The 13,221-nt window shown below is 33.1% G+C and overlaps 1 protein-coding gene across 1 annotated transcript; it reads left to right on the forward strand.

Moving 5' to 3' along the window:
* The first annotated feature begins 1,299 nt into the window (after positions 1-1,299).
* On the forward strand, positions 1,300-2,971 carry LOC119613462 (serine protease inhibitor 42Dd-like). The gene is made up of 4 exons (XM_037969516.1): positions 1,300-1,403; positions 1,475-2,358; positions 2,439-2,583; positions 2,688-2,971. The coding sequence occupies exons 1-4, from the start codon at positions 1,388-1,390 to the stop codon at positions 2,810-2,812; spliced, it is 1,170 nt and encodes a 389-aa protein (XP_037825444.1). The 5' UTR covers positions 1,300-1,387; the 3' UTR covers positions 2,813-2,971.
* Positions 2,972-13,221: the final 10,250 nt, after the last annotated feature.

A 13,221-nucleotide genomic window follows, 5' to 3' on the forward strand; every position in this document is an offset into this window, starting at 1 on the left:
ATAATTAACCCTACACCCCATATACGACATCCATAACACCAAAAGTGCCAGTATATCAACGATATTCTACATAAATAAGTTTTTATGAGCTTAATTTAAAAAATTCAATAGGCTATTTTGAGTTATATTTATACCCTATAGTGGAGAGGGGTTTGTGCTGATGTCTGTAACGCACAAAAATCTTGGTCATACAGCTAACTTAAAGTATACCTATCGATCGACACTGAAACAATTAACACATGTCATTCTGTCCGGCTGGCTGACTTTCCATGTAAACCTTGTGCATAGGGTACTGACCGCAATTTTCAAAATATGTTCATTAAATTTGGACCATATGTGTTTTTTGGTACAAGGTTGGAACATGTTAGTGAATTATTGAAAACTCTACATTATTTCATCTAACCCCATTCAACCGGACCTTCCGATTTGGGCCTTTTAGCGTCCAACATACTACAATCTCACCAAAAAGACAAACAGACATAGCTGAGGCGATTGGTTTACTTTAAGGATGTAAGATCAATATTTTTGGGTGTTACACACATCATTACAAGTGCATAATAACCTCGCCACTATAGTGGTGTAGGGTATAATTATAGTTAAATTTTATTCTTCGCTTTCATAGAAAAATAGTTAAGGAACAAGATATGCCAGAGGATATTTTGAAGCCAATTCTTGATTCCGAATCAGAGCATCCCAAATCCCTGGGAATATCGATAAGATTTCGCCGATTTAAAAGCAGTCCGAATAATTGTAATGATCAGTCTATATTTAGCAAATACATACATACATATACATATATAAATAGCATAGCTGGTGTAGGGTGACAAACGCGAACTTTCATACTCTTTCTCTTACTTCTAAAATTCTCTTTTCAATTCCAATTTTAACTTTTTTAAATCAAACTCTTTCCAAAATTCTAAAGAGAATCTTAGGACTTTCACGTTCCTAAGAGGGCAAAATGTACGTACTTTCAATAAGAGCAAAGGCACTTAAAGTTAATAAAAGAAGAAAAACAGTTTGTTTAATAAAATGCGTTCTGAATTTTAAAAACCTGAAGTGTGTGTATTTTTCTTCTTTCACTTCTCTAAAGTTAGAGGCAGAGTATATGCAATGAAATCGAGTATCTGTGTGCAGCACACTATTGTAAACGTGCCTGTAACTTAATTACATTGTTGAGGCGATGGTTTATTTTATTTCGTTATTCTTTTCTGGATTCTTCAAGTCATTGTCCATATCCAAATATTATTACCATAGAGGTATAAATGCAAGTTACCTTTGTTATTGACGACAGTTGTTAAGTGATTTCTAGATAGAAGAGTCGTAAGAAAAAAAGGCTGTTAAAGAAAGTAGTATTAAGAAAACGAATAATTATTTTCTTGCCATTACAATGAGTTGGTTTATTAGTAAGAGTGTTTTTTATTTGCAAAATATGTTTTTTTATAATTTTTAATAACATTTTTTTCTATATTTTTAGATGTATTTTTAATATTGATGCCATTACTGGGACACCTTAACGCCAATACCGTAGAGGAAAGAAATCTATTTGCCACCGAACTGTTCCAAACTGTGGCCACACAAAGTCAAAATGAAAATGTTATTATTTCACCAGTGTCCGTGCAAACAGCATTAGGTTTGGTCTATTATGGAGCTTCGGGTCAAACAGCATCTGAACTACAAAAAAGTCTTCATGCTACTGCTCATCAAAGTAAAGACGGTTTAGCCCAGGGCTATCACAAACTATTACATTCATTCATCAAGTCAAAGACAGTGTTGGAAATTGCTAATAAAATTTTTGTCAATGATAAATTGGAAATATCTCCGGAGTTCAAGAGAACTTCTCAAGTTTACTTTGATTCCGATGTCGAGCAATTAGATTTCGCCAATGAAACGTATTCAGTTGATCACATCAATCAATGGTTGGCCGAGAAGACCAATGGCAAGATTGATAATGTTATACAGAGACTGGATCCCGATACAAATGTGGCTCTAATCAATGCCATTTATTTTAAAGCCAAATGGGCACGTCCCTTTATGGATGATGCCACCAGTGATCGTGAGTTTTGGATAAGCAATGAACAGTCCATCAAAGTACCCACCATGTTTGCCGACAATTGGTATTATTATGCTGAATATCCCGACTTGGATGCCAAAGCTTTGGAACTATTTTTTGAGAATATTGATCTTACCATGTGGTTCATATTGCCCAACAAACGTGATGGCCTATTTGAGTTGGAACAAAAACTGAAGGGAGTTAATTTCAATGATCTCGAAGCTCTATGGGAATGGAAGAGTACAAGTGTATATTTGCCAAAATTCAAATTTGAATTTGATACCGACCTTAAACCATCACTGCAGAAGGTATTTTTTTTTTTTGGCGTTTCCTTATTTTCTTTTTCCATTTAAGCATAATATGTTTGTCTTCTATATGTCCGTTTCAGCTTGGCATTAATACCATGTTTTCGAATTCTGCCGATTTTAGTAACATGTTTGATAAACGTGCGCCCAATATGCATATTTCACAGGTACAACACAAGGCCTTCATCGATGTCAATGAAATTGGCTGTGAAGCTGCTGCCGCCAGTGGTAAGCAATGCAGTTTCTTTTAAAAAATTAGAGAAAAACAAATTAGCCATAATCAAACTAATCATTTTTACTATTTTGCATTTTCTCTATGTAATTTATTGCAGTTGCTGTTGGTGTGCCCATGTCATTGCCCATAGATCCTAAAACGTTTGTGGCCGATCATCCATTTGTTTTCATAATACGTGACAAGACTGCTGTCTACTTCGCTGGTCATATTGTTAAACTTTAAGACACTGCCACTTAATGACATTCAAAGTAGTTTCTAAGAATTCATTCTTTATATTATAAGAAGAAAATGCATTACTGCACTCACTCATCATTTAGATGTAAGACCGATTAAAAATTATACAATTATACACGCTCACATGCATAAAATAAATTTTTAATTTGAAAAATGACTTTTATTTGGAAATAATTATTAGTGGAATCGTGTGTTTTAACTTTGTATTGCTTTTATGTCTTATTTAATTAAATAAGTAAAAAGGGAACAGATATTCTCAGCCATATTTTTAATTAATTTTAATTTTTTTAATTAATTATTTCATACATTACTTAGTAATGAGTGATCGTTATCAATAACAATATTGCAATTTGTTAAATAGGATTTGTATCCAATTGCCTGAGAGTATGTCTAAAAAACAAGAAGTTAGTGGTGGTTAAAAAAACATTGATTTATATATTGATGTAAAAATCAATGTTAATGAAGAACTGAGTTAGCGAATAGAATAATAAAAATTATTGGTAACCGGTTATGTTTTGGACCTCGTCGATCAGAAATATGTGGTCATTCATCTAAAAAGTAAGTACTTCCACTTTGATCCAATATCACTCACTGCTTACCGGGTAAGTGAAGTTTTTGTTGTGTTTTTTTATTAGTAAGAAATTATAGTCGGGCGTTGTCAATCATATGATATCCTACTGGATTTATGTATGTTTACATAAAATGATCAAATAAGGCCCTGTTATTACAAAATTCGGCAGGGTCGTCAGCAAGGCTTGTATAAAACGAATTTGTGGTATAGAAATAGAAAAAGACGGAAACAATTCCGTAACTTCTAAACGGTTTCCCCGGTTAAAATGAAATTTTACATGTGTAAAAAGGAAGTGTTGTCGAGTTTAAGTTTTGAATTTGGACCTCATGGGTTCACCAGCGCCGTAGTAAGGGGTCCGCTAAATACGACACCTCGGGTATGTTAAATTTTTAAAACGGTTTAATCGTTTAAGGGCCCTTCAGACGATCACACTTTACGTACGACAAGTCTAATGAAAAAGTAAAATAAAATTCCATCCGTATGACAAAAAAGAGAATAAAAGTCGTATGATTTATATTTTTTGTGTTTACACAATTGGTATAAAAAAATAACAAAGTAAGATGGAAACAGCTGTTTCACTTTTTTTGTATGTGTTTACATAAAAATACATCCCTGATCCCCTGTTTTTTTAATCATTTCAAAAAATGAAGAGAGACATACGACTGTCAAATTTTCCATCCGTATTCTCTCTCAATGTGTGATGATTTCGTTACATCTTGCGTTTAGACGATCCCATCCGTTCTTTTCTACACAAAATTTTGACAGATCATATTACTTGTGTGCTCGTGTGAAGGGGGATTTAGATGTTACAGAATTATTTCCCTTTTTTATTTCTATGCCACTTTTGTTTAGATACGAGAATATTGAACATAATTGTGATGTTAAAAGCCCTTCTAGGGCGATTCAGTTGTAAGGGGACTGGTACAATAAAAGATCAAGTACCTACCAAATTTCATTAAAATTTTGATTTGTAGTTTGATTACAAGTTTACATGAACGAAGGGACGGACATAGCTAAATACTAAATACATACTTTAACGTTTTTAGCACAAACCCAATATACCCTTAATTTTGACTCATCTTTCCGAATATTGACTCCAAAACAAAAATGTTGAGAAATTGTATCTTAGAATGAATCAAGTTTTCATTTTCGATGGAATTATTAGTATCTTATTTTTTCCCTATACAAACGGGTCCACCCTAATATACATATATAAAAAATATTTATTTACTAATTATTAATCTCCCTCGCGAATACAAAGAAGATGTGTATATATATTTTTTATACAACTTACATTGACTACTTTCTCTCATAACTTGACCTGCAAAAATTGATACTCCTTCGCACACGCGTTTTTGGAGTACTCTTTACACTCACAAAACTAATTAACATATATGGTAATAACATACCTCAGTTAACATTGTGATGCATTATATCAGAGTAATACAAAAACTACTCCCTTGCTAAAATTATGGAAGTACATCACATCACATGATTTTTGAGACATCACATCCTAAAATTCGAAAAGAGAATTCAACTTAATTTATAAAAATCATAAAATTCTTCCATCTTATTAATTTTTTGAGACATCTCCGAGACATTAGATAAGGTTAGCACAGGTTGTCAATGTAGCTATACTTCGGTCCAAGTTGATCCCTTTAGTGGGAGTTGGAAGACGCTCCAATTGAATATTCGACAATTAGAATAAATCGCAAAGCAAATTTGGGTTTCTGACAAGTTAGGACAATTACAAGATGACATATAGTCTCTTCTTCATCCTCATTTTGACAACTCCCGCAGAAATCATTGAACGGAAGACCAATGATCCTAGCATGGTTTCCAGATTTACAGTGGCCAGTAACAATCGTTACCAGCTTACCTAGTTGATATTAAGACCTGCATGGATCCATATGGGGCCACAGCGCTCTAGCTATTGAGCAAGTGTATTCACGCGACCATCGGTCACGAGCAATAGATGAGCAGTTTTCAATAATATTTTTCTTTATTGCAAGAAGTGGAACACCGCAGAACTGATCTGTTTCCAATCCGCTAAGCGTGGTACCGTCGAAAATTTCAGAAATATTATGGACATACGTACTCCCGTGTCCTCTGACCCAAATAAGTGTGATGGGCGAATGTATCACCATCTCGTTGAGAGACGTCCGGCATTCATAGACAATTCTAGATATGGAAAACACGCTAATTAGGGATTTAATATCCCTATTAAATATCCAATAATACCTTAGCCAATTCGACGCCAATCTTCGAGACGTTAAGTTTGAATGAAACTCGGTTTCTCGCCATATTTATGTTATTTTCGCTATGAACGCATTTGCTATATATCGCTTTTATATGGCAATTTTCAACACACAACTTGGAGTCGCAATTTTTACATACTACCTGTACCAAGCTTTACCTAATGTCATTCGGAATTATGCGATCTCAGTCAGCAAAAAGCTTTTACGGATAGTTTACCTTAGAATAAATATTTGTGTTTTAAATTATATTTCATAAGTATTACTTGTCATGGCATTTTTGTTTCGACTTACATATGCAACTTGTGTTTCTAATTAAATCTGACTTATTGCCTTTGTACATAAAACTGTATATTGTAGTCGCATAGACATCGATAATGTCTGTAATATATTTTCAATTTAGGGCAAATTTTCAACCTGTCATCAAACTGGAGTTGTATGTATGTAGCGCCACTATGTTTGATCAGACACAGATGCTTTAACTATTCATGAAAATGAATTTACAATTTGGACTGTGTTCAATAAGTATGTATGTATCTATTTATTATACCCACCATCAAAATATAGTATACTGATTTTTTTGTTATGTTTGTAACTTATCAAATTATTAGACCCATAAAAATATATACAAATATGGCGATTTTATGAACCAAGTTTCATAAGATGATACATACATTCCGGTAACTAAGTACAGTTGGATTTGAAGGCTTCGAAACCGAACGATTTTTTTTAGTGATTTTTTGTACATTCTGTTAAGTCTGCACAAAGGGTGCTGGTTTCGATACTATTGAGTGCAATGTATTTTTTGGGTCTTATGTAATATACATCCACCTTTCAACCTTATTAAAAACTTATTTTAAGTATCGGTCCATAATTGAGCCTACCCCAAAAATTAAGATAAAATTTATCAAATAATATTTTTTTTTCAATTAATCATTCCTCCAAATTATGTAAGCTCGTTCCATAATTTACCATAGTACTTTTTTAAAGCAATAAGTCCATATGCGTTAAATAATTCACTATAAATTTGAGGCTCATATAGTGGGTACATAAGGTTCGGCATAGCCGAATATAACACTCTTACTTGTTCTATTACTCATTTTATCTTAAAAGGCATATGGACATTAAATGTCTTGTACATGTTTGCTTTATAGTTTAGACGATTTAAGTAGTTTCCCAATTGATTTCATATTTTATGCTCATACATAATAATTAATGTGTTCACAATTTTGTTTTTGTTTGATTTTCTATAAAATAGTATTAACTTGTCATTCATCATAATCATCGATATACTGGCAATTGTTACAATTTTCAATTGCCTTAAAAGTTGTGTACTCAACTGGATGTCTGAATGACTGGATGGCTATGTATAGAGTTGGATTGTTGTAATGGCGACCACTTAAGTCCTCTGAAAATAAGTATGTATTTGAATTTACTTGATATACCACTAAGTGCAATGGGTTACATAATTATAAGGTTAAAATTACCAAATCTACTCTGTCAAAATTTGTAATACAACAAATAAGGTTCCAGCTCAAGGTATGTCGTTCGAAGATAAATCTATTGCGATAAACATTGATTTAAATTTCATAAGCAGATTAGTAACTCAAAATGAGAAAGTATTTAAGTTTTGCCATTAAATATTTTTGACCTATGGTGCCGTAGTTAGTCAATGTAAATTGCATGAAAAAAGTATATAGCTTCTATAGCTTCACAGAGAAGGTGACTAATGAAATGAAAAGAATTTATTTAACACGTTATTAGACTACTTCTATGTAATCAGGATAATAGGTAGTAGTAAATAAAGGTTAGGTTGATACGAGGATGTATCTACATTAAATCCGAAGAAATACACCTAAGCCAATATTGGGACTGTTGTGAGCTCTTTTCATATTATTATATAACTGTATTGTCGTTCGATGTTCAGAAACACAGTTTCTTCGATGTAAATCCTAAGAATTTTCCAATCAGTGATCGTGAGGGATGTTATATCCGGAATAATATCAATTCCAAGATATTTTGATTTAATTTCGGCGAAAGCCTGACAATGGTAAAGAAAGTTGTAGAGGCTCTACATTTGTATAAACCCGAATTCAATTTTGTATAGGTGTGCTGGTAATCCTGTGTGCCCACTCAGAATAAGTACCATCTTACTAACCTCAGACTTGTTCAGTTTGTGGAGGCTTCTCGTCTGCTCTCGTTAGGGTTACCCTATAGGATCTTGTGGTTTTATTATTCCAAAAGTCCTTATGGGTTTCCCTCACCCATAATTTTAATACTGTCCTCGTTGCGTCAAATGGTTTTGCGTTCGTCAGGTTAACTCCCTGGTACCCATATGATGTAAACCTTTCTTCTGGAAGAGTATTCAGTTAGACCTTTTTGTACAATCCAATACGGTCTTAGATTTAACTTTATCATCTGATATCGCAACAATTGCCTTCTGGCTGTCGGTAAATGTGTTAAGCCCTGTGGGCGCCATAAATCCATTTTACGCAATTTGTTATTTCTCGGACTTCTGCTTGGAAGCTAGTATTGTGGTATATTTTTGTTTCTGGGACTTCAATATAAAACCTCAGGCCCACTTTGTCTCCCAATTTAGAGACATCCATGTAGCAACGGATTCCTACTGGTAATTGCCCTAAAGTTCCGCTTGACCAAGACATTCTGTCTGCAATTAGCGTTTCAAAGTTTCCGACATATTTTGTCTCTGGTATGCGATCGTACACGTCCGATGATTGTGTATAGCCCTCCAATGTGCCCAGTATACATGACGTGTCTTATAACCGCTTTTGGCCAGTTCGTCTAATGTTATGAGCCGTTCGGCTGTAAGTGCCGCCACATATCTTATATTTCCAGAGCCTGTAGTAGTGCTCATGGCTCCACTAATACCCAAGCATCATGTACACTGAACTACTAGTTGTATGATATTACACTTTATTCCAAAGAAGTTCACCAGATTATTGAAGAATTGGTCTAATTACACTTTTACAAAGCCAATGTGTCAGAGTAGTAATTGAAAAGTATGAAAGTCATTACCAAGTTTTAGCTAGGTATGTATGTATTCATAGTCTGCATGTTAAGATTCAAATATAAATTATTACTAAGGAATGTTCACTACAAACAATGTGCATATTGTATTTATAACTATTTCACACAGTGTGTATTAAATTCATTCGAGTGTACAGCAGAGAGAAAAGTACTGTTCGAATGCCATGTTTATTACAATTATTATTATTTGATTTCATTTATATGGTTATAACAACTAAATGCAACCATTTAGGTTTGATCGTGTAAAATGTTTATGTGGATTTATTTATGAATTCTTATGTACCATACATGAACACATCCAGATACCAGATACACTTAAGTACAAACATGCATTCATACATACGTATGTATTTATGAATATAAATGTATTTACTGGAATTGTAATTTTTTTGCTTGTTTTGCCTTTTTTTTAATTTCATATTCATTTTATAATATTACACGTACATAAATATTAACACATCATTTTGTTTTAATTTGGTTTCTTTTTGAAATTTATTTTTTAATTTCATTTTACAATCGTATATCTTGACCCAAAAAGGCAGTCAGTCTGAATTCATACATTAAAACTTTGGTTCGATGTAAACACACACGCACCCATAAAAATAAACAAAAATTGAAAAAAGTGAGGAAGAAAGAAAATAAAATGTAAAAGAAACAAAAATAAAACTCATAAAAGTTGAAATAAAAAATAATAAAAATTCTATGTACCAGTACTTGCACCTGCAATAAACAGCGAGTCAATCGTAAAATTTTAATAAAACAAATGCAACGAAAGAAAAACTATTGAAATGAATGAAGAAACTAAAATAAGACTATCGCCATCATGTATAACATAAACAAGGGATAAATATACCAACATATGTATATATGGGGAATACATATGTATGATCATTTCAAATAAACAAACTAGAGTCATGCACATCGTCATGCATGATTCCTGCAAGAATGAAAACAGACCACATAAGTTATATGAATGTTAAATTCCATAAGGACCCACCATTGCAAACTATCTACCGAGTAAACTCAGTGAAAAGACGCAACAGAAAGACCTTTCAACATTTTGAAGTGATTTGTATACCCTTTAGTGCCTCTGAAAACGGAGGCAAGTCCGTCAAAATGTCCGAACACTGTGTCACTTTAAAAACGGATTTCAAGAAGAGTTATTTCAAAGAATAGTTTCTAACATTGGTGTTTGTTGCATTTTAGATTCCCTTAACATATTATCCAGTACAGGCGGGCGCACAGCAACACCGGTTTTGCGAACTTAAGCCTCTTCTTGAAAACCATCAAATCTGATCTAATACACATTGGAAACAGTATAAATAATAAAAGTGACTTCCTAGCTAGCATTTTTTGAAATTTTTGATCACATTCGAGTCATTTATGACACTTCTGCACAATTAAAATGATCATATATGCCCTCATTTTCTGATCATAAATGATACATTCATCGGGAGAAAATTGTACCCTACCCGAGACTTTTCTAAACAAGTCTTTTATAAGTCCCACTTCTGATCAATTCTGACTCATTTTTTAATTTTTTGAGTCATTCATGTGCCAACTTACTGATCGTTTTAGAATTATTTTCGAATCATATTATAGTAATTTTCGAGTCTTTTCTGAGTAATTTTTATGTTTGTTACAGACAAATACAATACAACAGAAAACACTTTTTGATCTTCCGACTGCTCGAAATGTAACTAAAAAATAAATTTATAAACAATCAAATTTCGAACACCAGGAAGACCTATTTGTGATTGCTGTACATTTTGTTTTTCAAATAAATCAGATTTTAAACATTAATTGGAATTATTTAGACTGATTGTCACCAACTATCTTTCGTAGAAGATCATTAGGCATATAAAATTATTATAATTAAAGCATAATATAATTTCAATTTCCTTGACAGAAAATCGACTTCATAAATATCACACAAATTGAAATACTTATACATTTAATTTTATAAACGAAATGAGAATTATATCAACTTATTTTAGGTCACATAAAATTTTTTGCCAACTCTTCTAAAATAGTCTTTTCTGAGCCCATTGTCTAATCTGTTTCGGCTAATTATGAATCGTTTTTGAGTAATTTTTAAGTGTAAGTGTTGCTATTCCATTGCAAACAAAAACAATTATATAAGAAACAATTATTGATCTTCCAACTGCTCGAAATATGTTCACAAGTTTAAGTTTTTAAAACCATCATATTTTAAACACCAGGATGATTAATTTAAGATTGCTATACATTTTATTATTGTTTTTCAAAAAATCAGTTTTCAATCATATATCACTCAAATTATTAATCACGTTTAGGTCATCAAAAGGAGTCAAAAATTAGTCAGTTTACTGATTAATCATCCAACAATCTTCCAAATGCTAGCTGGGTTGTAACAAGATACTTACATAAGTCATAGTTGATCTAAGTGGCGTCTGCAGTAATGGCTACGTAGGTACACAGAGGGAAAAATAAATATACACGCCTGGTACCAAATTGACACCAAACTGTTTATAATTTTTCAATAACATCCGTTGTCAAAGTATATAAATATGTACGTACGACAACACTATGTTATGTTGACAACATTGCAACAATTCGTTGTCGAAATCTTAATTTTATACACATCCGTTGTCTAAATGTTAACAAACGTGGTAAGCTCACTATTGACAAACAATCCGTTGCCAATTTTTGTTAACATTTAGACAACGGATGTGTATACAATTTATATTTCGACAACGAATCGTTGCAATGTTGACAACGTTGCGTTGTCAACATTACATAGTGTTGTCGTACATATGTATATACTTTTACAACGGATGTTATTGAAAAATTATAAACTCTTTGGTGTCAATTTGGTACCAGGCGTGTATATTTCTATTTCCCTCTGTGTAGCTCTGGCGTTCTGTGAGAATTACCGCAACTAGTTTTAGGATATATCGTTAATTTTAAAATGTGTTGTAGCGATTCTTTGTCATTTAAACAATTATGCAATAACTCTTAGTTATATACGATGAATTGATCCCCAGACCGTGTTTTGACGCACAATAATAGTAGGCGGTATTTTTAACAAAGAGCCTCATCCTTGAGACAATTGAGATTATATGTACATGATGATTGCTCCAAGATATTCCAGTCAGCGCTTTCAAGAAAGGCAAGTCCTTTTACGCGAAAAGCATTATCAGATTATTTCGGATATTCTGCTAGCGATAAAACCGGAACATCTGAATTTTTAAGTCGCCCAATCGTCGATTGTGGTTATGCGATAGAAGTGTTAGAAGTACGATCCAAATTCCATTTCCCCGAACGCCCTCATGTCCTGGAACCCATATCATTTCGACTTAGCCAACACTAATTAGGGACATGAATTGAATGTAACTGAGAATACCTATCGACTTCATCACGTTCGAGGTGAGATGTAGAACTTAGTAAGTAGATGTTAAGGCCACCCAGCAGTTCGGTCGGACAGTTCCGAAGTACTTATATAACCTACCACTTAGGGTCACCCCTAGCCACTGACTGCCCAGGTGACTTGTCCGCGAGGAAGTCAATCGTCGCCCTATAGATTCGAAGAGACTGACAAAAAGCTTAAGTTTGTTTTTTAAGTGTCCACTCTCCCGCTAACAAAGGGGACACTAAAGTGACGATTATCTTCACCAACCAAGTGGCTAGACGTTAGTGGAAACCATTGTCTTTTTCGGACGCATTGACTCTTTGTCGAACTGTTGGCAGTTTTTTTATACTTACTCCTTTCTGTCATGCGTCTCCATGCATATCGGTTTTCACTAACCAAGCGTGTTATGTCTTGTAGAAGTTGATTGACATGAAGATCAAGAAATCATTCTTTACTATATAATCTATTCGAGGTGATTCGAATGTAACCACTGTTTATTCTAATAAGCAATGGAACGACCCAACAAGGCCCGACATAAGCCATCCGGTCCTGGAAATTTAAAAGTCTTGCCTCGGTTCAATCTTTTCATTCCGCACTTACCATGGATCTTCACATATGTAGGTAGTAGGGTGATCGACTCGGATTTTCAACCGGTTTTAAAACCGGTTTTTTCTGTTATACCAGTGTCGGTTTTTTCTAAATGTTGATTTTTCGAATATCGAACAACCCGGTTTTTCTACTTTTTAAAAACCGGTTTCGAATACTTTTAATTTGCTTTGTATTCAAAGATTACTTAAGTTAAATTTTGAAATAAATAAAAATACAGCCCGTCTATATATTAAAAATATTGGAGTCCAGGAACTAGAGTATATTTTTCTAATGCACCTTTGGTTAAACTTTTTTGATTTTCCTAATTAATTAACAATTTTTATTTGTATAGTTTATTGGAATAACAGTTTGATAAAATTTTATCAATCTTAAGATTATATTTCAATTACAATAATAAATTTGCGGCTAAAATATTATGGACTATGAAAATTGTCTAAATAGGGATTTTAGAAAAAGCTAGAATTACATAGTTCCTTATGTTCAACAGATTTATAATGAAAAACCGGTTAACCTGTTTTTTCTG

The sequence above is a fragment of the Lucilia sericata genome, unplaced genomic scaffold, assembly GCF_015586225.1.
Source record: "Lucilia sericata isolate MDLA Ls3-8-SP2 unplaced genomic scaffold, ASM1558622v1 Contig000002F_arrow, whole genome shotgun sequence".
Classification (NCBI taxonomy): Eukaryota; Metazoa; Arthropoda; class Insecta; order Diptera; family Calliphoridae; genus Lucilia; species Lucilia sericata.